This window comes from Archocentrus centrarchus, chromosome 23 (assembly GCF_007364275.1).
Source record: "Archocentrus centrarchus isolate MPI-CPG fArcCen1 chromosome 23, fArcCen1, whole genome shotgun sequence".
Taxonomy (NCBI): Eukaryota; Metazoa; Chordata; class Actinopteri; order Cichliformes; family Cichlidae; genus Archocentrus; species Archocentrus centrarchus.
The window spans coordinates 4,002,767-4,028,290 of NC_044368.1; the positions used below are offsets into that span (position 1 = coordinate 4,002,767).

Consider the following 25,524-nt stretch of genomic DNA (forward strand, 5'->3'; position numbering starts at 1 on the left):
ATAGGTTTTATTTTTTTGAGCCTCTTTACTCTGACCTGTGATTCTTTCAAGTGTTAAAAACTGCACCCAACTCAAAGATGAACCAGTGCTGTGTCTACACATAACAGACAGCTTAGAAAGAACCAGTTTTAAATTGTGTCATTAGGTACTTTGTTACTAGTAGTCTGTTCCAATTTCTTTAGTTGAACCTATGAAAAATACCAAGATGACACCGTTTGACAGACATAAAATATTTTTGCACCCACAAAGTTATTTCCCAAAGAGCTGTTATCCAAAAACTCTCATATCTCAGCATGGTGTGCAGTGTGTCCTTAAAAGATTTGAGTTTGAATGAGAAAAAGACAGAAATCATGTTGTTCAGACCCAGTGGCACCAGCAGTACCCCCTGTGTTGACCTTTCCTCCCTGGCCCCATATGAGAAATCCATCATCACTAATTTAGGTGTAAAAATGGACCCGATTCTAAGGCTTGATGCTCAGGTGAATGCATGGGTGAAATCCTGCTTCTTTCAGCTGAGAAGACTGTCAAAAATCAAGCCTCTTCTTTCAAAACAAAATCTCGAAACAGTAATACATGCTTTTATAACATCTCGTCTTGATTACTGTAATGCACTTCTGACTGGAATTAGCCAGGCCTCCATTGCTCGTCTACAGCTGGTGCAAAATGCTGCTGCACGATTTTTAACTGGTACAAGCAAGCGAGAGCACATCACCCCAATTTTAGCTTCTCTTCACTGGCTTCCGGTTCATTTACGAATTCATTTTAAAATTCTTTTATTTGTTTTTAAGTCTCTTAATGGTTGTGCCCCATTTTATCTATCTGAACTGCTGCACCCATATGTTCCATCTCGTTCCCTTAGGTCAGCAGACCAGATGCTTTTAGTTGTTCCGAAATCGCAACGAAAACTCAGGGGTGATCGAGCCTTTGCAGTTGCGGCTCCAAAATTATGGAATGGTTTACCGCTGTATGTCAGACAGGCTCCTTCACTTTCTGTTTTTAAATCTCGTTTAAAAACACATTTTTATTCTTTGGCCTTTGACCCAGTGTGAGACTCTGACATAAATCTTAAGACACTGTTATAGTTCTTAATTTATTTATTTATTTAATCTCTTTCACATTTGTTTTATTTCTGTATCTCATTGCCTTCTGACCTGTTTTTGGTCTTTTATGTGTGATGTTATTGTACAGCACTTTGGTCAGCCCTGTTGTTTTTAAAAGTGCTTTATAAATAAAGTGGTATGGTATGGTAAACTGGACAAAAGAAGATGGAGGCCTAAAAAACAATCTATATCAGATGAACTGTATCTATATATGTCCTTACGAAACAGGAAAAAAATCCAGCAAAGACCTGACACAGGAACCGAGAGATGCAGCTGGCCCTTCAGCTGATCCATCCACTGTTCACTGAAGCCTCATCAGAAATGGTCTCAGTGGAAGGGCGGCAGTCAAGGAGCCATTCTTAAGGAAGGGAAAGAGAGAAAAGGCTGAGGGGTGCCACATTACACAAGAACAATTAGGAGTCAATTAGGATCAGGAAATAAAAAAACACAAAGTGGAACTCTGTCAGTCATGGATTGGCCTCCCCAGAGCCCGGACCTCAACATTACTGAAGCAGCGTGGGATCGTCTCAGCAGAGAACCAAACAAACGGCAGCAACACCCAAAGGAGAGCTTTGAATGTCCTTCGAGAAGCCTGGAGACCAAAGCTGCCTCACAGAGTTCACTGTTGAAGAATAAACTTGGTCAAACTGACTTTGAAACACAAAAACAGAGACGGGAACTACCAAAGTGCAGAGCTCTTGGCTTCACAGCTGTCCACAAACATGTAGAATGATGCCATGGTCCTTTATTTATTCAGTATGAGGTAGTAGTATTAGGTAGAAGCTGCCACCACCACACCACTGGGACTTCAGATCCCCCAAAGTATATGTCATTAATTTTTTTTAGTTGAAACTATGATTAAGGTTTGGATAAGTTGGGCAGTGGTTATGGTCTCCAGAAAAATGATGTTTAATCAGTGACCTCTAAAGTGATGGAAACATAGTTGTGTGTCTGTGTGTGCAGTTTGAATATGACAAGCAGCAGGAGGTGAACGTATCCTTCCACATCAAGGACAGAGACACCGAGAGGAAGATTGACAGCACCCTCACAGGTTGGTATTTTACCAATACAGACGCTTCACAATCGCACATAAATCAAGAAAAATTGTGAAAGTGCAGTTATCACGCTGGTTTTAGTGTATTTTTCTCTCATTTCAAATTCACTTCCAGCTGCATTATGATAATTAACTCTACCCTCTCTTCTCCCTCTTCTTCATCATCATCTTCTCCTCTGCTCGCTGCCGTCTCTTCAACAGTCGTACTGTATAGCTGCTCAGTGGAAAGAGAGGACTGCAGCCTGTGCAAACATGCCGACTCCAAGTACCAGTGTGTTTGGTGCGCCACCTCACACAGCTGTGTTTACCGGGAACTCTGCCGTTCACCACAGCCGGCGCAGTGCCCCAGCCCAGAAATCACTGATGTGAGTCCTAAAAACACAAAGTCACGTCCTCTGTTAGAGTGTTAGTACTTCTTTAGGGACAAGATTGGTTCTTGAGGTGTTTGGGAGCCTTTTGGATCAAGGATGATGTGAATGATTGAAATGTATGTGTGGTAACTTTTACCTTCTGTAAGATTGACAGTATCATCCATCCATCTATCTTCTGCTTATCTGAAGTTTGAAGCAGGCTGCTGCAGGCTAACCAGGATATTTACTTAAAACATTTTCCAGTTCCTCCTGACGGATCTTCAGTGAGGTTTGGATCTACCCCAGGGTCTCCACCCAGCTGGGTGTCCTGGAAAACCTCCTGGTTAGATGTCTACTCAGAAATCCCTCCACACGTCTGAGCTCTCTCATGTTCTGCTCAGACACCCAATAGAAGAAACTAATTTCAGCTCCAACCTCACTCTTCTGGTCACCTCCTCCTTGAATTCAGTTGTTCAGGGCACTAGCTCCTCCCCCCCCCCCAACCCAGCACCAATCCACCCACTGTAGGTCACATTCTGATGAAGCCAGCAGAGCACACACCACATCCACATCCACATCTGCACAAAGACATGCGGCATGATTCTGAGCTTCTCAAAATGAACATCCTCCTCACCTTGAGATCCTATCCATGAATAAAAAGGATTAATCCTGCTGGACTCCAATAACCAACAATCCAGAACAGTCAAAACAGACACATAGTCTGGATAGAACATCATATAAGAACGAATGGATTTTAATTTCACAGTCTAGAGTCACTTTTTTAACTACTGCCTTTAGTGTACTTTTCTTTAGACTTTTTTTTTTTTCATTAATCATCAGATGACATTTATTCTAGCCACATTTTTTATTATTTTTATTTTTCTCAGTTTATAACCTGTTCAGGGTGTATCTGGGCTTATACCCTATGACAGCTTGACTCTAAGTTGGATGGATGGATGGATGGATTTCTTGTGGTGTATGTTGTTATTTTTTTTTTTTAAAGTATTGTATTTTCTCTACAGTGCACCATCTACAGAATATTTCTGTTCATCATTCAGCAAACCACAGGAAAAAGTCATAATAAGAGAACATCTGACAAGCTTTATAATGTTCAAAGATCCCCGTTTTTGGGACTGCAATATCACAACTTGTAAAGCTGTGCAAAGAATGTGTTTATTTTTAATTTTCATAGAAATATAACTACCACAAGAACTTAAAAAGGAACATTTTCTGTCAAAAACTCTGCAGTGGACACATAACACTTTGAACTACTCTTTAGAAAATAGTGGTACAAAAGAGGTTTCAGAACTGCAACATGTTCCATTTATAATCTGCACTGAAGAGTGGCCTCACAACATTGCAGAGATTAAACCTCAGAGCTGTGATGTGGTTATATCATTTAACAGAAGCAGAGATGCAGGGCAAGATCTGTGAGTAGCACCTTTTAATGGAGCCAGTGTTGCATTTTCACTTCTCATCGTTTACAGAAGACGAGAAAACCTCCTGACATAAATCACACCATCGTTCGTGTGAAGTGTGTCTTCTGTAGGAAGAAAAGATAAAAGCGTAGCGGAAAAATGCGACCAGTTCTGCTGACGGCTCCATCTGAAATGTGCTGCTGTGGCAGAAAACAATAAATACATACATAGGAAGCAATCATATGGCTGACAGAGGACGGGAACGATCTTTGATTCTTGTCACCTTTGTACAGTCTGATTCACTCACAAACATTTATTGTAGCTGGCTGGTCTTACTTTCCTTACAGCAGTGAGTCCAACTTCCCGGTGGAGAGCCTGAGAGCTCCTCAGCGGCTGATCATCGGTCCTGGTGATGATCTCCTGTCATCAGTACACAGTTCCTGGTTTATATTACTGGAGCTTAGCAATACACGCATTTAGTTCCATAACAAAATGACTTATTGGATAAACAATAATTTAAAACCAAGACAATCTCTTTGATCTTTCACTTCCCATATTTGACCACTGGAAACTCCTTCAGAACCACAAGGAGAGCTTCTAAAAATATAAACTACATATAAAAGATTATCATAGCCTCAATTTGAGCATGATGACCATCACCATCTTGATTTTATTTTTTTGAAACAATAAGTAACATCATTTGAATTAAAAGGTGGAGTGCTAAGTTAGCTAGCTTAGTTAGCAGGCTGCATAGGTGCAACACACTAATTAGAACTAAATAACACAAAAGCTGGAGTACAGAGTACCAACACTGCAAAAAGGTACCAACAGTGCAAAAAAGGTACCAACACTGCAAAAAGGTACCAACACTGCAAAAAGGTACCAACAGTGCAAAAAAGGTACCAACACTGCAAAAAAGGTACCAACACTGCAAACACGGCCATCAGGGAAACTTCAATCACTCTGATTTATTCATTAATTATACTAAAGAAATCAATACAGTTTCCACAAAGGAGAACTTAAGCTACAGAGGCCAAAACTGTTTTTTCAGTAACCGGCTGTAAACATTTATTTCTGCTGTAAAACTGGACATTTTAACATGGAAGCCTACAGCGACTGTCTCACTTAGTGCTATCCTCAAGTGGCCACTAGGTGGAGCTACAGTTTTTGGTTTTTTTAGGCTTCATATTCCAGCCCTGGGCGACACCTCTTGTCTATAATGCATCGCAACCCTTCTGTGGATGCTAGTGTCTACAATTTGTTTACATATGAAGCTAGTTTCTTTTCAACTACAGCTGTGAGCTATAATATAAATGCATATATCAAAATTATTAGCAACTTTGAACATCCCTAGCATATATGTGCTACTGCCAGTGACCGATTAAATCATATAAATATCTAATTGATTCCTTTTTTGAAGTGTGTCATGTGGCCATTAAATCCCATAAAGCACCAAACATGTTTTGCACTCACAGGTTTTTAGTTTTTTTGCGTCATACATCATAGAAAATAAAGGAAGACTCTACCAGCCTTCATCATGTGGATAGTTTTGAAATCAGCATCGTTGGCTCTCTCTGACAGATCAGATCAATACAAACACGAATTTGAACAATTCATTTGCACGCGATCCATATAGCTTTCCACAAATCCATCCTTTCTCTTTTCCTCACTGAGCTCATTTTTTCCTCCCATATTGTATTCACTGTTTGTCTCATCCTTGGCTGCACAGCTTCAATATGTTTCTTATTTTCTCTGGAACATCAGTCATTTGTTTCAGGCCCCATCTTGATTTCCTTTGGGCTGTGGCTGATTATGTCAGAAGAAGTTAGTTATTTCCACAGCAGCGTTTGGCTTTGCTGAGGAGAGATTTTAACCGGCACTGAGGAGAAGAGGCAGAGAATATATAGAAGAGCTGAATTTGGTCTAATGTGTCATATACTCACATCAAATTGAAGCTGCATTGGCCCAAATTGAAGCAGATATGTGGAACCTTTATTTCAGTGGATAATGCGTTTTCACGGGCTGTTCTTCAACGTCTTTGTGAATATTTATGCATTAACGTCACAACGCTGGATGCAGAAAAATGACACGTCTTTGCAGCTGCTTCACATGTCAGGTCAGTTTATTTATATTAGACATTTTAGCGCAGCAGACATTCAGTGCTGAGAAACATCAGGCACCAGTTAAAGCTCACGCATTAGTTGATTAAAACAAATAAACCATTGAACCATATTTAAAACAATTGGAAAAAAAAAAACATTTCCAAGCTTTAAGAGTGATTAATATGGAGGACTCAATATGCCTAAGAGAAATGAGCCAAAATTAAAAAGTTTCACTTTAGCTTAAACTCTTAGTGGGTCATTATCATGTTCATACTTTCCAGGTTAACATTTTACCCAAATGGACTCGTATTCATGTGTTATAAATAATAGGGCTGCAATATTATGACCATAATGATTATTATCATTATTCTGGTCACTATTGAAATCACAATTATTTGTGATGATTATTTATCAATTTTTATTGACAAAAAAAAAAATGGTCATGTCACTGTCATGTGAACCAAACACTGCTTTCACGTTTTCACTGCTACATTCAGGTGTTTATTCACCTGAATCCTTCGTTACCATCGTGTTTATTGGATTCTGATCTTTGACCTGCTGTACAGGCTCACGTTTATGGATGTTTGAGCTGATGTTGGACCATTCATGTTAGCAACCATTGCATTGTTTTCCTTCAACTTTATGCACCGTTTGTTTGTCACAGCACTCTTTGTGTTTGATTTCTTCTTGGTTAACATCGCTTGCCCTAAATGCAAAGTATTCCCAAACTATGGATGATGGTCCAGTTCGAGGGACAAGCTCTTCACCTTCTGCTGTGCCAGACATTTGAATTTTATTGTATACTTGTCTAGTTTTTCTGCTGGTGGAGCGCACATTTTCTATATCGCTCAATCGTGTTTATTTAATTGTTGGATGCCACAAGTGTCAAAAGTCAATTAATTGTGCGGTATTCCATAAAGACGTATCAAGCCTGTTTCCCATTTTTCCCACAGCTGGTGTCACTGATTGATTTGTTAAAAGGAAAAAAAGAGTAACTCCTGTATTACTGCAGGTTTTGAAAGTTCAGCTCTCCTGCTATGATCTACTGAATCTGACAGCCTTTGGTTTCTGTCTGCAGATCAGCCCCAGGTACGGTCCTCTGAATGGTCGGATCTCAGTGACCATCAAAGGCTCCAACATGGGTATAAAGAAGGAAGATATCAAAAAGATCATAGTGGCCGGAGTGGACTGTGTTCACCAGGAGGACAGATACTCCGTCTCGACCAGGTAATCGACAGCAGCCTCATTAACATGCAGACAGGAGCCCACCTGTTGCTTTGACACATTAAGGTGAAGTTCTTCTACACAAACCAACCCGTGACAGTCTGCTGACATGAATTAATAGCTACAGACAATTGAACCTGCCTGAATAAAAGCTCATCTAAGAAAAGGTGGAACATCAGTGTTTCTGCATGTCATCTTGGTTTTGAGTTAATTGTACCGGGCAGTGCCCCTCAGGTGAAGGTTTTGATCTAATAAGTAGAGACTGACCCAAAACTCGATTGCTTGCATATTAATGTGGGAACTCGCCGTATGTCATGAACAATTAAAGGGTTTATCCAAGAGGGACACTGAGGTCTTTGAATTCAATGCCTTCGTCTGACCCGCACTGCTTTCTGTCTGCAGTGTGGTCTGTGAGATCGGCCCAGCGAAGCGAGTCCCACCGCAAGACCTCCCGTTTGAAACGACCAACAGCGGACCGGTGGAAATATTAGTGGAGGGAGGACGATCTGGGAGATCTCAAGTCCACTTTACCTACCGGGTACGTCAAAACCCAAACACTTGGGTTCTTTCTTGCTTTCTCTACTAATTATTGCTTTCTCTACTAATAAAGCTGTTAGCAATATTTAAAGTTTGAAACTTTATTAATGCTTCAGTCTGAGATGATGGTTACAGTAACTGAACATATATCATACTCATCAACTCATCAAGTAGGTTTTATTTGTTAAAGACAAGTAACTAGGAAATGGGCCCATGTTAGCGGTATTTATGCTGGAGATGTGTTATGTCTTTGGATGGACCTGCTTAAAAAGACTTAAGAATATTAAATATGTAGACAAGCAGACATAATCAGAATCAGAAAAGCACATAATGAGCATACAGACACAACTCTGATAAGACTGAAAATGAGAACTTCCGCTTTTTTTTATCCATTTCATGCAGGAGTGCAGATTTTAAAAGAAATGTATTGTCATAGTTGTCATAATCATATTTGCACAGGGGTGGAGCTAAAGGGGGTGGGGTGGCACTAACCTCTTAAACTCTGACCTTACCTCGATGGTAAAAATTGCTGGTTGGCTTTGGGACAAAACACTGACTGGGGAAGGAAGTTAATTGATATGGAGGGCTGCTACAGAAGCACCCAGCTACTCAAGTGGTCAGGAATACATGTGACGGTACAAGCTCATTAGCACTTTCAAAATAAGAGCGAAGGGCTTGTCTACTGGTAAATCAATCATGGATACTGTTCCTATAAATAGTGAGTGGAAAACACTGTAGCAATGTGGAGCTACGTCTTTATATATGGTTCTTGACCTTGCTTGTATTACAGACCCACATGTGAGCAGCCAGCTGAAGCAAAACCTTTCAGACTTTTCCACCCTCTGATAATTAAAGGCAATAATGAGTCAAGAAACATAATATACACCAGAATCTACATGTGTTAACATCTTCTAACGTATGCCTTATTTGATACCATTCATTCCCTCTCTTGTATTAGAAATGATGGAGGTTTGTCTCCTGATCTTTGGTCTTAAAGCATCTTAGTTCATCTGCAGAAAGCTTAAAAAAAAACTGTTAAATCTGGTGTACTTAAACCTGCAGATACTGTGTGCAAACCTCATCAAAGTCTGTGAGGCGATACCGAACATAGTGTGACACGAGTGCTTCAAACCCCGGAGATCAAATCCCAGAAACATTAAGAGTTTTCTAACAAAGTGAAAGCACACGGCCCTTCTCTAGTGCGATGCAGGGAAATCTTCTCTCTAAAGAAGCAGCAGTGCGTGAAAATACCCCTCGCATACAAATTCACCACCACCACACCAAACTCCATTCAGTTTCCAGCTGTTTTCCCCCCCTCACAAAGCACGAGAGGAGAAACAAACACGATCAAAATAAATGAATTTCACCTGCTGTTCTGTTTTGTTTCTTGAACTCGGCTCAGTTGCTTAATTTGAATATCGCTGTTCACATTCATATTTCTTATTTGTTTCTATTAAGCTGACAAAAAGCTAATTAAAGCAAACTGCTGAGACCAAAATGACTAATTTAGTTCATCAGCGGCGCGTCGCTGCCTTTAAACGCTACCACTCAGCTCAGGGTTGAAACTTTGGGTTGCTGCATTGCTGAATTATCTCAGTGTCAACACAGAAATATTAAACTAATAAACAGGCTGACCATGATGCAGGGTTACAGTCTGGGTATTTTATGAACAAGAACAAAACAGCTTGCAAATTCCAAATGTTTCCACTTGTTTTAGCTTCTCAAATGTGATGGATTTGGGGGTTTTAAAGAAGGAATCAGATCATTTTGCTTCAACAAAAAAAAACACTGAACAGGTGATTTTTATTTTTAAAAAAATCTTATTATAACTTTTAAATGACACACATCTCAAACACATTTAGCTGAATTATGAAAGCACAACATACTTCTGTATGTCTTATATCTTAAAGTTAATCTCCGCATGTATATTCCTGGATTCTAGGGTAGCTTTGCATGACTCGCAGTTCAAAATAATCCTTATATAGCTTATACTCAGTGCTTTTGCCACCCCTGAGTTCATCCTCTGTCTGAAATAAACTCTCTTCATTCTACCCGTAAGTCAGGTTTGCTCTGATTGGTTGCCACTCGTAAACAGAAAGGTGAAACCGTAGGTGGGTGGGGCTTCTGTACGCAAAGATAGAGCTGGTTAAAATGACCATATTAGGGATATCCACTTTCTATGATGTCATAAAGATCCAAGAGTTTAAAAAGACTGTGAGACTGAGCATTTAGAGCTGTCAGACGGCTGAGCTTTTGGCTCACATAGACATTCATTCACCCATTTTCTTACCCAGTTCAGGTGTTACAGGTTGTCTGGAGCAGCGATTAACTGTCTGTAAAATCAGACAAAATCGCAAAGCTGTTGCTCTCTGCATACCCAGAAATTCACATCAAGTACTTACATTCAGAGGCCACAGTTGTAAATAAGAAATTGTTCTTAATCTGTTTGCCTGGTTAAATAAAGGTTTAAAAAAAAAAAAAAAAGAACCTCATAGATTTGAAACAGAAATTCCTCCACAAATATTGTTGTAATTGCTGCAAGATGGGGATTTGACTACAGAACGACTCGGGCAACGTTTTATATAGGAATATACTCAGACCAGAACCAGTTGGCAACCAGATGATTCAAGTCCTCTATCACACAGGTCGCACATCACATGTGAGTTGCTCTGATCAGTGCAGAGTGACTGAGATTGATTGCAATTTGTTGACAATCTGTTTGTTTATAAGTTATGTGCAAACCTTCATCAGTCTGTCTGAGAGTGATTGCAGTCAGTCAGACTGTGACTCTTTGGAGACAGGTTGCCTCCCACTAGGCAACTTGTGGTCAGTAATTGTGTTAAAAAACAAAAAAATGTAATGCAGTCACAGATTTTTTTCTAATCACATGGAGGCTGCCTTCCTACTTTTACTCTAGTATGACTGAACCGTGAAGCACATTCAGATGGCTGCTGTACTATAAAAACATAAGAGAATTAAAGGTTCCTGAATGGTGGGAGCTGTTAGACCCCAACAATACAGTTTTAAACTGTGTCACAAAAACAGAGCCGAACACTTAATGTGCTCATTTGGGTTATAATTGATCTATAAATTACTAATTAATGCAGTTGACCTTTGTCTGATGTGAATGAGCCTCACACTGCCTCACTTTCACAACCATTTGTTCCATTTTCCATCTGCTGTAAATCCTCCAGTGAGTGTCTCCGGGTTTGAGCTCGCGTTCCCTTTTAAACCGAAGAACTGTCTGCGCTCCCTTCGTCTCACAGACCGAGTATATTTCAGTTACTGCTGCCTCCTGCGCCGCTGTTTTCTTTGTGTGCGTAACTTCCAACCAGGCAGAGTTGTTATGAGTTTGTCTCTCTTTGGGGATATTTATTTTTGTGTTTGCGGCGCTCTCTGCCAGAACAGCGAAAACAAATCTGCAACAGCAACAAGCCGAAAGCTTAAGTACATCTCAACAGCAGCACATGTGCTAAGCTCTTTGAGGAAACATCATAGTCCTTTGTTGCTTCAGCTTCATATTTCTACCTTTATTTATTTATTTTTCTTCTTGCATCTAAACAAAGATGATTGCCTTCCTCCACTCATGGTGCTCGACTGCTGGTTTTGACAGATGGACTTTTTAAATTTTGAAGGCTCTTCATACTCTGGTGTAAATGAGGCTCAGTATTTGCTCTTGGTTTGTTTGTCCTGATGTCAGGACTGTACAGAACCTTCCGGTACAACCGGATAACCTTCCAGCTGGTGGATTTCAGCAGCTGTCCCCCCCCCCCGTCCTCTCAATATTCTTTGAGCACAGAAGTTGGAAATGTCCCCCACGGTGACGCTCTGCCGTGACACAGATTTTTATTTTCTTCCTTTCTAGATGTTCTTCTTAGTTAGCGCCTGCTGCCTAAATACCACAGGGTCGAGTTATTGAGTTATTTAGCTGTGGAAAATTTATGATGTGTTTGGGTTTGTTGTGATCAAAGTGACTGTACCTGCAGGACAGCAGCTGGAACATAATGAAGTCCTCTGTTTACTTCTTTTTAATTTTTCTCTTTGTTTCCGTCTGTCTGTCTCTGCTGTTTGGTTTGGTGGATCTGATCTGCTTTAGTTTTTATTATTACTAAAAGCAAAACTTTGGCAAAGTGTTTGCAGCTTGAAAAGCTTGATATAAAAATAAATCAAACCAGGAATCAAGAAATACTCGGTGGATAAGAGGAAAATGCAACCTGTACATTAGACTTTCGTCTTGCATCTAAACAAAGTGTGTTTTACTGTTTTCTACCTGGGCAGGTAGAAAACAGTAAAACACAGTTAAAACCAATCAATAAAATACGTACGCATAGTCACACATTCAAACGCACATAACAAAACAAAAGACAAACAATGCAAGTGTCAAGAATCACCACCGTTTTAGGGATGGTGACACCCATCTGTAACTATCACTATCGGCTATCTTGCTATATTAAAGCACAGCTGACTGCAGCCAGCAGCTGCTTCACTACTGGTCACTCTGTTGGTTTCATAATGTTAACAAGCTGTAGTTTTAAACACCGCGTACCTGAGCCTGCTGCTCCGCTCTGCAGCCAGGTGGTGAGCCATATGTTTATGGGCCCCAGCATTTAAGCAGCGGCCATCTGGAGTAACCTCCTATAGTTATTTGGCCTGTTGAGAGGTTTTTATTAACACAGCACTCTTATCCACACCACAGATGTAAATTGTCCTCTAGCTGTTTGATGCTGCAGGAACACCTTCAGTTAGTTATACCGGTGTTTGTGTGTGTGTACTGGGGCCATAAATAGGCTGATTTTATTGTCCATTAATAGAAATATGAGGTTCACTATTTTAAAGTAAATGAGCATTACTTTGTTTTTAATAAATTTAATTTAAAATAAGTTCCCTCTAATGTGCTTTATAGCAGAATTTAACTCCCTATTTCAGTGTTTTCATCACAGAAAAAAAGGGAAAACACAGCACATGTTCAGGCTTATATTTCAGAATGTAATATTTATTATAATTTATATACAGTATTACATACATATAGTATCCATCCCAAATGTGATACAAAAGGTCAGAATAACAGCAATCTTACACTGTGCAGTGCTCCGAGAAATTATAACCAACCCAAGAGCTTCATCTCAGACTCTACAGGCCTCAGTTAGCATCTTAAATGTCAAAGTTCAGGACAGTACAGTTAGAAAAAGACTGAACAAGTATGGTTTGTTAGTAAGGGTTGCCAGGAGAAAGCCTCTTCTCTCTGAAAAGAACATGGCAGCAGGGATTAGGTTTCCAAAGCTGCATCTGAATAAATCACAAGAAGAATGTTCTTTGGACAGATGAGCCCAAAGTGGAGATGTTTGTCCTTAATGCACAGAAAAACATTAGGAGAAAACCAAGCACAGCATATCAGCACAAACGCCTCAAACCAACTGTCAGCACGGTGATGGAGGGCTGATGATTTGGGCACATTGCAGTCACTGAGTCGACCATAAACTCGACCAAAGTATTCTAGAATCAAATATGAGGCCATCTGTCAGCTAAAGCTAAAGGTTGTGTGGAAATATGTTTTATTGTAATTTTCTGCTGCTCCTTTCTTGCTCGTGGTTTTGTGTGAAGCGTGGCTAACAGACCTAGAGTGGCAGGATTTACTCCTGCAGAAACCTTGAGTTAGATACTTAGTGGACGGGTACTTAAAGTCCTCAAAGCACTTTCACATGTGCCAGGCTCATTCCCACAGTGCTTTAGTCTGTGACTTTAAAAGCTTTTTAATTATATGCACATATTTACATGTACACACACATACATATGTGGAGTTTGCATGTTCTCCCCGTGTCTGTGTGGGTTTCCTCCCACAGTCCAAAGACATGCAGTTACTGGGGTTAGGTTAATTGGTCACTCTAAATTGCCCATAGGTGTGAATGGCTGTCTGTCTCTCTGTGTTAGCCCTGCGACAGGCTGGCGACCTGTACAGGGTGTACCCTGCCTCTCGCCCTATGACAGCAGGGATAGCCCCCCCGTGACCCTGAACAGGATAAGTGGAAGAGGATGGATGGATATTTACATGCAAGTGGATGCATCAGTTGTGATTTTTTTTTTTTTGTCCTGTTTTCTGTTCAGGACCCCGAACCAAAAACCGTCTCCCCAGAGAAGGGTCCAGCAGCTGGAGGAACCGTGATCACGATCGGAGGGAAAGACCTGGACACGGCGACTAAAGAGGACGTTGCTGTCACAGTGGGAGGAGTTCCCTGTGAAGTGTAAGTGGTACCTGGTAAAATAAAATGTATATGGTATCAGATACAAAAGGGTAAAGTGATTAGTTGGACCAGACACTCATTTATATTCATAAATCGGGTCTATTGGTTCTTCAAATAAGTAAATACAACAAACTAATGAACTGTTTTCATCCTTTCTGGGATTGTTGGAGATTTCTTTCTGGTTATTGCTTTTCCTCTTTCTGTGTTCATGCTCTTCCTCTCTCTTCTTCAGCCTGTCGTTCGGCACAGAAATCAAATGTAAGACCGGCAAGTATCGTGGGCAGAAGGTGCCGTCCGACTGGTTAACCGTGACGGTGAAGTACGGGACGAACACCACCAAAGACATCCCAGGAGCGTATCAGTACTCTGAAAACCCCAAGATCATGGGTTATAACCCCAAATCCAGCTTCGTATGGTAAGCGAGGTTTTAAATGTGTTCGTATCACTGCTAACTTTGCTTGTTCGGATCAGTGGTGGGCACAAGAAACACTGTTGGCAGACAGAGATGAGGAAGAGTTTCATGTTTTTTTGTAAATGGTTGCAGACAGAAAGTAGAGGCTGAATTCAAGACTGTTGTAAACTTCTCAGCTCACCCAAATCAGTGAATATTCCCAGTTATTGACTTCCCTCAAATGTAAGTGCTGGATTTAAATGTGCCTTATTTAAATGTGGTCAGTGTCTCCTTCAGGGGCATCGCTTCTGGACCGCTGCTGCTATTTTGCAATCAATCTCTCTTAAGTCCTACTCTGACCCTTTATAAAGTACACTGAATCCCCGCTATCAGGGAGCCAAATCTGGTGCGTAGGGGAGACGGGGAGTGAAATTTGTGTTGCTGTGGCCAGAAGAACTCTGCTGACAGTCTGTCAGAGAGGGCCGGATATACAGAGCACAACCCTGGTCGCTCTCCTGATCTGATGTGCCACCTTCGGGCACTGTAGCCAGAGAACCAGCTGTCCTCACTGTAAATTCAGTTCAATTTACTTCACTTTTATTTATTCAAATCACAGCAGTCACCTCAAGGCACTTTATATTGTGAGGTAAAGACCCTACAATAATACAGAGAAAAGAGAGGAGATGGTCCTCTAAACTGTTTGAGATGCATACCTCCTGTTTGAAAACCTGTAACCTTCTGTCTTGATGAGGTCTCCCTTAATGAGCGTGCTGTGCCGAGTGTTTTCAGTCAGGCTTAAATCTATAAAAATTGAATAGTGTACAAAATTCTGCCAGCTTGGAAGAAAGTGGTGAATGTCTTAAAGAAGCAACATATTTGGGACAGTTTTCTTATGCAAACCCTGCAAAATCTGACATTAAGACAGCACTTCCAATAAAGCACAGAAACATTTTTTTTGACCTGTGAATGTTTGAGATTTCAACGTTTTACCACACAGTTAATCTAACAATGAAATACTGCTGTTAAAAGCTGTGGCCTGAGTCACACAGACCTAGAGATTGGTTGGCGGCAGGTTCACTGGCGTGGTTGTGATTGCTTTGGTTGTTACCAGATTGCCATGTTGCCTGTAGTTTGCATAGAAGACACCAAGTTGCCTACAAATACTCTTTAACTAACTCCCGCAAACAGGAAACAGAGACAGTTCGCCTTCAGATTAAAAAGTTGTCCCTTACCACTGAAACCAGCACATTTCAAAAGGTGTAACTTTTACTTTGAAGGTGAATGAGCACCATTTCCTGTTTGCATTGCACTTTTAAGAGTTGCTCAACTGCTTAGCGAATAGTCGGTGAGTATTTGCAGACATGTCAGCATCCTCGATGCAAACTGTTGGACACAGCGGCAATTTGCTAGCGACTTGCGAGGAGCTTTTTGGTGCTTTTTTGTTTTTGTGACCAATTTCACCTAGCAACAGCACCACAACAAACAATTTTCTCTCCTGTTTTCAGAAGTTGCCAGGAGGTTGCCAAAAAGGTCTCTAAGCCTGTCAGATTGGGGCCTCAAGTTCAAAATCAGTCTGTCGCTTTATTTGAATAAAAAGTCAATAATAGCACAGATGACATGTAAAGTAAAAAGAAAACGCAACAAATCAACTAAAATTTAAATTTGCTGTTATTAAGCAAGTAAAAAAAAAAAAGACTCTAGATTAAACTTCAGACCAGGCAGGTACAGGTGGACAGAAGCTAAAACTTTCCCAAGATGTAAATCTAAGTACTTAAAATGATTTCTTAAGTGTTTGAAAGTTTATTCCTTATTTTCTTTGTGTAGTGGTGGTCGAAAGATTGTGGTGTTTGGAAACGGGTTCGATCTGATCCAGAGAGCCACGATGAGAGTCCAGCCCTCCCCCGACGAGTTTGCGCAGAAGTTACCGCCTGACGACGTAAGAGTTCACTTCATATCCATATTGTTGAGAAATAAATCTGTTAATGCAAAACAACATCTGTCATTAAACATGAGGGGGAAAGATCTTGGGCGCATTCATGGAAATTTTGTTTCTCATCAGCAAATTTTTCACATTTTACTAGAAAAAAATAACCAAAAGTCCTGAACAGTTTTCCCTTAATTTGTCTTTTCTTTAAAATTCAGAAAAATTAAAACCGTTGTAGGAAGTGTGTTAGAAAATTTTATATCAAGTAGGTTATAATTGGTAATGTCATTGTATTTATTTTATATTTTATTTCTTTACCATGGACAGTGTATGTTAATGGACACCAGCAATAAAATATAGGATGTAAATATACCAGATTTACATCCATAGTCTCTGGATGGAAAACATAAAGTTAAAAAATCATTGCTAATAATAGACGAGCATTCACTGTTTTCCTTATATTTTCATCTTTGCAAGAAAACCTCACACAGCGCGAGATCGTAAGACCACGTTTCTTTAGAATCACTTCCGGCAAAATGTGCAATCAGTGTGAGGATATTTTTAATAAAGGCAGAGTGTCAGCTTGATGTACGTCAGTCTGCAGCTTCATCTGCCACTCGTTCTCTCTGAGCCAAAAGCCTGAGACTGAGGGAACGGGGCAGCGCCGCTATTTCACCGCTGAATAGCTTTGAGTGACAGAGACTCTTAGGAAAGATTCACTGCAGGGGAGAGGAGGTGAAGTCGTTTTGTTGTCGCTTCATCAAAAGCTGCTGTCTGAACCGGGAAGAAAGAGAGGGAGACTCAGTGGGGAGGCAGAGAGGAGGGAGGGAGAGGAAATGTGAAGAAAAAGTTATACCTGCACTGTGATTCACTGCGATCAAACTGTCTGCAGGTTCAAATAGAAAAACTGAATTTAATGTGACAATAATAGATTTTTTTGTCCACTCAAGGGCAGCAGAAAAGAGCCAGTATTGTGTATCTGAATATATAGATTTATTTCTACCTTCTGCTGTCACTCCAACGTTTTTATTTAGACAACATTTCAATAATGATTCAACATATTGTACTTAAAGTAGTTTTACAGAAGCTAGATTTCATATTTAATGGTTTCTTTTTTTTCCGGTCTTTAAAAAAACTCCAGGTATAGTACAATAGTCATTTTAATTCACTTTATATTAGAAGTTAAGGACTCGCGATGCATAGAAACCCAACAATCCAAGCATCAGATCTGAGAAGGCACAGGGCTGAGAGAGGGCAGCCTTCTGGGGTGGGGGTGATGGGGGAAGGTGACCATAAAGAGAGAAGTCAAAAGCTTTACCTTATTTTTGTAACCCACTGAATGAAACCTAAACCAAACTATACACAACACTAGTTGCTTACTTTTGTTATGTAGTAACACAGTTACTGATTAGAATCATATTTGCATCTCTCTGATGGATGGAAGCCTCGTTTTCACTCTGTTTTTGGTCTCCAACTACCTGCTGAGGAAAACACGTGGCTCTTTAGCTGCTAAATACACCCAAAATTCACCAGCTACCAACAATAAACAAGAAAATGAAATTAAATGAATTAAATATATACTGTACATGTGACTCTCACTCTGATTAATCTCTCTACACCCCCCCCCCCCCCCCCCCCCCCCTTACTTTCACCCTTTTCAGCTCGGTTTGGACGCTCTGAGTAAGAACGACACCATCCTCCAGTTTTACTCCCCAGCCGTGAACTCCAGCTACGACACCCAGTCTCTCAGGATTTACCTGCAGCTGGACAATGTGATCGAGGAGCTGAAGAACTTCGACTATTACCCCGACCCCACCTTCAACGAGCTCGCCAAGAACGTCATCACGGAGACCAGCATCATCATTGTGACTGTGAGGACTGATTGTTAAAGATGCTCTTGAAATCCGCTCTTTAACTCTTTTTCTGTCCATTGAGCTCACTCTCGTTTCCCACGTTTGACAGGGTCGAGGTTTCTCCAAGGCAATGACAGCCAAAGAGGCCCAGGCGTTTGTTGGAGATGCCTCGTGTCACGTAAACATACTGCAGGTAAACACTGTCTGTTTGCAGAAAGTTTATAATGGCTTTATAATGAATTTACACTGTAAACATGGAGCCGATGCTGACATTTTATGAAATGTGGGGATACGAGACGCTGGCATTATCTGTGTCTAACACTGCAGCACTGTTGGTTAAGCTGAATTCCTTTTTTCCTGAGTATGAGTCTGGCAGGTATTGCTGTCTGGCTACAGACGCACAAGCTTCTAAAAATGCAGCATTAGGACACACTTAATGCTTGATCTCCCCTCTGCAAACCATTCACCGTTCTGATGAAAGTAATTCAGCGAAGGCAGCATCTCCCAATGACTACACTACAAAGATGTTATGGTGACAAAAACAAAAACTCTTCTACAGCTTTAGTTCTCATGCAGCATGTCAAAATGTGCCTAAAATACATCGTCTCTTTTGTTTACCCGCTTTTGTTGTTTGAGCAAAGCAAAATCCCCATTTTCTTTCTAGTTCATCTTAAAAAAAAAATGCAGCCTTAAAGGAGACCCGTTATGCTGGCTCTAAATATTTTTTGACTTTTTGCATGATTCACAGATCCAAAGAAATCCCCATTCATCTTTTACTGCCCCTTTAATGCAAGCTCCTGTTTCTTTAAGGCCTGCTGTCTCTGAGCTCACTTTTGTTCCAATTGGCTGCCCCTCTCCTGGCTTCCAACAGAAACCTATCTTTCTCAATATGTAATCACATAAGGAAATCTGAAATGCTGGAAAGCAAGGATTTGGAGAAGTCTGAAGCTTTTTAATTTATTCATTTATTTATTTTTTACCTCATTAATCTTCTGGGATGCTTCCCATCTTCTTAGCAAAACTAAAAGAAATGAGGGGTGACTCAAGACTTTTGCACAGTGTTGTTTAGACTGTAGGACAGAAAATAAGTGACAACATAACAGGTCCCCTCTAATTTTCATGAAAATGTTCCCTCTTCCTGTTAAGAACAAAAGCAGCATACAGGCAGTTAATTGGCTGTAGTTGGTGTAAACCAATTAAACCAACAGAAAACATTGAGCTAATTGTAGCTGCTGCTGCTACTTCCTTTTCTGTTCCTCTCGCATCCACTTTAAATCATTTTAATGAAGACATTGCTTTATAAAAGTTGCTTTTTGGGGTACCAGGATGAAGCTAAGGGGCTGCAAGATTATCAAGCAGGGCGAGGACTCCAAAAACTGTTTAATAAAATTTTGTGACGCATCACTAATAAAGTTACACCAACAGTTTAACATGTTACATGTGAGTCTTTCTCTGTTTCTGTGGACCCCCTGTACAGGATGATAAGCTGATCCTGGAGGCACCTTCATCGCAGCCCCGAGCCAGATCCAAACGTCAGCGCAGAGACACAACCAATGACCTGCTGGAGCTGGTGGTGAGTATGTGACCTTTTCAGCCTGCAACGATGATACTCATGGATGTTTGGGGATTTAAAGAGATTCTTAATCCCAAGAGTTTTAGATCCTGGTACAGGAACAGCACTGTTGCCTCCCAGCAAACCCTTGCTGTGAAGGCAGTATGTTCAAGTGGCCCATGACACTTACAAAAGAGATTCTTAATCTCAAGGGTTTCTCTTAATGGCTAAAGACTTAGCATGCTCCTTCTGGACTCCATATTAACTGCCAGAAATAAAAGATTATGGTCTGTATTAAACCTTCAGTAGGACAAAGACCACGTTTCTGCAAGAATGCACCAGAGACACTGAATCATTCATTGTGACTTCCTGACACCTTTCATGGATTTCCATCAAAAATAAAGATCCATGAATCTGTCACTTTTTTTTCTCCATCAAAGGAATCCAGTGATAGCTGCGTGTGTGTCCGCTTCTATATCACAAACACACACTGCTTAAAGCTAGCACAGTGAACTTTTAATGGTGCTAGTTTGCCAGAATATTATTTTGGGATAACTGCACATTTGATGATCTTTGATGAATTATTAATAAATGTTGTGTTTTTATACTAGTTTCTAAATATGCCTGAACAGTATTTTGCCACTGGCATATTTGCATTTAAACATTTTTAAACTTCACACTAAGCTCAAAGAAGTAGACACTGACAGGCTCAAGTCACCCCACCTCCTCTAGAGAAGTTAAACCTTTTACAGTTTAAATATATTGTAAAGAAATGAACTTCTCATTTCTACCTTAAAGAGATTTCAGCAGCTTAAACTTCAGATTTTCTCTTATAGATTGGTGCTGAAGATGGATGTTTATGATTTTAAAAAAATGCTTGAAAGAACAATTTAACTGTTGATGGAAGGAGATGTTTACAACAGCGCAGACATAAAACAAAGAAGAGCTTTTCGGGATTTCAGAGGTTTCAACCTTAATCAAAGCAGCAGATACAGGATCGTGTTTGTCTCTCTGCAGGTGAAATTTGGCAATGGCGAATGGATTGTGGGTTCGGTCTACTACGCCAGGAAGGACGACATTCCTCTGGCTATAATCATCCCAGCAGTGATCATGCCGATGCTGCTCTTCATCGCCGTGTCCGTCTACTGCTACAGGTTTGACACAGATTTAAAGAAGGATATGGGATCAAACTGACAAAATAATTGCTGCATGTGATGCTAAACATTTCCTTTTGCTCCGTGTGTGTGTGTGTGTGTGTGTGTGTGTGTGTGTGTGTGTGTGTGTGTGTGTGTGTGTGTAAACTGACAGGAGGAAGAGTCAGCAGGCAGAACGGGAATATGAGAAGGTGAAACACCAGCTGGAGAATCTTGAGGAGAGTGTCCGAGATCGCTGCAAGAAAGAGTTCACAGGTAAGGAGCCTCACCTGAAAGCTGTGAAGTCACATGACTGGCGTGTGTGCGTTCATGGCGAGGGGGATGATTTTTTTTTTTTTTTTTTTTTCCCCCTTGCATACTTTCAAACCATTAACAATAAAATGAATAATTAATTCACAGTGTTGACATCTGCCTCTTTTAATGATCCAGCACTAAACCCAGAGCTCACTGAGGCCTGCATGAAGGTTGCTGCTGTCTAAGCCGGGCAGCAAATAGACCAAAACTTCCTTCTGCGGAGCTGAATTTTGTCAGCATCTTGTCATCAGCAAATTAGAGCACGTCACCACTTTGTGAACCTCTGCCAGAATAGGCAGCAACTTCCCAGAAAACTTGTACCAAAAAGATGTTAATAAGATGATGCGAATATAAGGAAGGAAATACATTTTTCAGTCAGTTTTCATGTAGTTTCCATAATTATCAGACTGTCGATGCAGTTATCGTGGGTACTCTGAAGCTTCAAAGCACATGAGTGGCGAAAGTCTTCCTACTGTACTTAGAGGTAAGACTTTACTCCAGTGTGGGTACGCTAATGAACCTTCAAAGAAAACGGCTTCCTGAAATTTTTCCCACACTCTGTACAGCAGTGTGGTTTCACTGTGATGTTGGTGGGCTGTCCTTCACCAAAACTGCCTTCTTCCTCCTCACTATGATGTCTGTAGATTCTCGTTCTTTGAAGCAAAAATGGCCACAGAAGAGACAGACAACCAGATCGGTAACACAGGCCTAGACACTGTTTGCCAACCTCCTGGCAAACCTCCCTAGTGAGGTTCCCAGATCAGACCCAGCCAATTGGCGGGTGGTTGCTGCCTGTCGCTAGGTGAAATCAGTTGCAGAAAGGGGGGGGGCTGCACTGTGATTGCTTCAGTCACTAGAAAATTGCCCTGGTAGCCCATAGTTTCCATGGAAGATGCCAACTTGTCTGCAGTAGTGAAGCTTAAAGTGTGGCACAAACCTTAAAAAGAGAACACTCGTAAAACTTGTACAACCGGTCACAAAGGCAGCACATCAGATGTTCAAACTAATAAATGTGATTGGTTTTTTTTCCTTTTTTCTTTTTTTTGTAAATGGCATGATTCTTGTGCCAAATTAAAAAAACAAACAAACAAAAAAACACACCTCTAGAAACATCTCACAGCTTATAAGGTTAATGGCAACAGGTCAGTAACATGATTGGAGAAGTCAAGTCACGTTTATTTATAAAGCACATTTAACACAACAACAGTTGACCAAAGTGCTGTACATAAATTTTGAATTTAGAATCAATTCAGGACCAAATTATTGTTTGTTGTTGTTGTGATTAATAAAAACGTAAAACAAAAAGCACATCCTAGAGAAGCCGAGTCTGAAGCAAAGGATTGCAAGGAATTTGGGGGTTTTCATCATCTGGTGTGCATACAGTATCATTAAGTCTCGTCTAACTTTGGGAAAACTGTTTAGCTGTCCTACCTACCTTTTCATTTTCCACCAGGTAATTTTGGCTCACTTGTGTAATCTTTGTGACTGCTTTTTTATTGTGACTAGCAAAAGGTGCACAACTCTGTTGAATGTAAGATGTGTTGAGGACTGTGTCTGCTGGTGCTGCTCTAAAAATCTGTAGATTTTGCATAAGAAATGTTGCAAACACTTCAAGCTAAGTTTCTGGTTACCGCTCCTGCAGAACAAGAACAGGAAGATCGGGAGACCGAAGCTAGAATTAAAACATTTACAATGCAATATTCAGATGGCAGGGTCAGAATTTGGTGTAAACAACATGAACGGTTGTATCAGCGGTTCAGGCTGCTGCTGCTGGTGTAATGGTATGGGGGATATTTTCTTGGCACACTTTGGTCTCCTTCCTACCAACTGAGCATCATTTAAACCCCACAGCCTACCTGAGTATTGTTGCTGACCATGTTTTCCCTGTGTACCCATCTTCTGATATCGGCTTCCAGCAGGTTAACTCGCCATGTCTTAAAGGTCAGATTATCTCAAACTGGTTTCTTGAACATGACAGTGAGTTCACTGACTCTACTCAAATGACCTCCACAGTCACCAGACAATGTGGAACGGGAAATTCACATCATGGATGCAGCCAACAAATCTGCAGCAACTGTGTGGCGCTGTCATGTCAATAGGAACCAACATCTCATCAGATCCTAATTTTATGAAACTGTCATTTTGTACCGTTGGAAAAGGCATCATTAAAAACATCCTGAATTAAACCCTGATCTCTTTAGAATTCAGAGAAGCATGCAGCTGTCTGCTCTTCCTTCTTTTCTGTAATCTTCTAAATAACTATTACAAGTGATGGAGCTTAAGAGCACTCCTATAACTAAATACTTTAACTTATTGATCTCTTCCAAAACTTTTTCTTTAGCTGAAGTGGAAAAGCAAGTATGGTCTGGCTAAAGTTGTCTGCAGCAGAGAATTATCAGTATTGTTTGTCTCCTAAAGCTCTGGCCTTATTTATCAAGCAGAGCTTTTCTAATGATCCAAAGAATCCAGCGGTAAGCTGAGCCAATTAAGTCATGGAACCAAGTGTGTTTCAGCTCCATCCAATTAAATCTCCTCATACTAAATTCCAGATAACGGGCAGTCATAAAACTTAACACCAGTTTCCCCATAAATGTAAGCCCCCTGTTCTTTTGATAGTTTGAAAAGCCCTGTTGTTTTTCTGAGGCAAAGATTTTCATGGTCATGTCCTCCACCGCCAGTTAAAGACCACATTTTATACATTTTAAATAGCAGCCACCTCCCTTTGTGTAGTCTCTTGAGGATACAACTGCCTTGAAGTTATAATTGGTACTGCGATGCATTTGAATTTGTGTAAAGTGCTTTGAGTGGTAGATATGAATAAACCCATGCTGTATAACTCCAGTCCATTTACCATTTGGTTCACATTTGATGCACCACAACAGCCTCCTTTTACACTGGAAATGTAAGGTCTGTCTACATGACTGTCACTCAAATAAAATAAAAAGGTGATGTCATTCCAAAGAAAATAATGCATACATCAGTAAAAAATGAGCCATATGCAGCCAAAGTCCTAAATTACTGAGGCTCCCAGAACGTCTCATGAGATGTTCTTGAAAATTTAAATCAAATAAATAGAAAAAGAAACTTAAAAATACGGTGGGTCCCTTTGTAACCAGGCAGGTGTCTGGAGAGGGGAGCTATTCTGCGTTCTTCCTTTCTTTTTAAGACAACTTTCTTCTCATTGGTTGCCCCTCATGAGCAGTGAGTGGGTGCGGCTTCTGAGCTCACAGCCAGAAATTACCATGTTAGCAATATCCACCCTTACTGACATCATAGAGAGCCAAGAGTAGAGAAAACTGTCTGAAACGCAGTGGTTAGAGGGATTACATGTACATAAACAGATCTGATTCGATGTGAACATCCACCATCGTCACAGCATTTATGACAGAAAATAAAAGAATAATGCTTCCTCTTTAATCCAGTATTTTCTGCTCTACAGATTACTTGTATACAGCGCTTTCAAACATCTTCTGATGTGTTTCTTTGTTTTTGTCTCTGTTAGATCTGATGATTGAAATGGAGGACCACACCAGCGACTTGAGCGAAGGCCGCATCCCCTTCCTGGACTACAAAACCTACACCGACCGAAACTTCTTCCTGCCCTCCAAGGATGGTGCCAACGACCCCATGATCACAGGAAAATTACAAATCCCAGAAGCCCGCAGGGCTACTGTGGCTCAGGCACTTAACCAGTTCTCCAACCTGCTGAACAGCAAAACGTTTCTCATCAATGTGAGTTTGAAGATTTTAGTTGGTTTTCTTCTTTTGCCTCCAATGTCTTCAGACATTTTTAATTTTCCTGCTTATGTTTCTGTCTCTGGCATTTGTTAGAAAAAGATTATTTATATCTTTTGGATCCTTTTCTCTTTAAATTGTCCTTATGAAATGTCCAAATCTAACGGACAGATTGTCGTTAACTTTAGTCTTCTATTTTTCAAACCTCTGCGTGTAGTTCATCCACACATTGGAGAGCCGTCCGGACTTTAATGCCCGGTCTCGGGGTTATTTCGCCTCCCTGCTGACGGTGGCACTGCACGGCAAACTGGAGTATTATACGGACATCATGAGGACGTTGCTGCTGGAGCTGATGGACGAACATGTGCAGAACAAAAACCCCAAACTCATGCTCAGGAGGTGAGGACAGTACAGTGAATCAATGGGTTTATTCTGAGAGTCTTGAAGTAATGGAAAAGTGGCTTTTACCAGCTGCTGCACAGATCTAATGTTTCCTTCTGTTTGTATATCTAGGTCAGAGACGGTGGTGGAGAGGATGCTTTGTAATTGGATGTCCATCTGTCTCTATCAGTTCCTCAGGGTAACACAGATTCTTTC

The 25,524-nt window shown here is 40.6% G+C and overlaps 1 protein-coding gene across 2 annotated transcripts in view; it reads left to right on the plus strand.

Moving 5' to 3' along the window:
- LOC115773733 (plexin-B2-like) overlaps positions 1–25,524 on the plus strand; it is a 228,335-nt gene that overhangs the window by 181,748 nt on the left and 21,063 nt on the right. For both annotated transcript variants that reach the window (XM_030720626.1, XM_030720627.1), the window contains 15 exons: positions 2,064–2,151; positions 2,356–2,519; positions 7,103–7,251; positions 7,651–7,786; positions 13,888–14,024; positions 14,257–14,439; positions 16,240–16,351; positions 18,001–18,210; positions 18,302–18,385; positions 19,670–19,765; positions 20,762–20,898; positions 21,053–21,153; positions 24,695–24,924; positions 25,145–25,326; positions 25,441–25,507. In XM_030720626.1, coding sequence (XP_030576486.1) covers positions 2,064–2,151; positions 2,356–2,519; positions 7,103–7,251; positions 7,651–7,786; positions 13,888–14,024; positions 14,257–14,439; positions 16,240–16,351; positions 18,001–18,210; positions 18,302–18,385; positions 19,670–19,765; positions 20,762–20,898; positions 21,053–21,153; positions 24,695–24,924; positions 25,145–25,326; positions 25,441–25,507 — 2,076 coding nt within the window. The remainder of the gene's footprint in view (positions 1–2,063; positions 2,152–2,355; positions 2,520–7,102; positions 7,252–7,650; positions 7,787–13,887; positions 14,025–14,256; positions 14,440–16,239; positions 16,352–18,000; positions 18,211–18,301; positions 18,386–19,669; positions 19,766–20,761; positions 20,899–21,052; positions 21,154–24,694; positions 24,925–25,144; positions 25,327–25,440; positions 25,508–25,524) is intronic.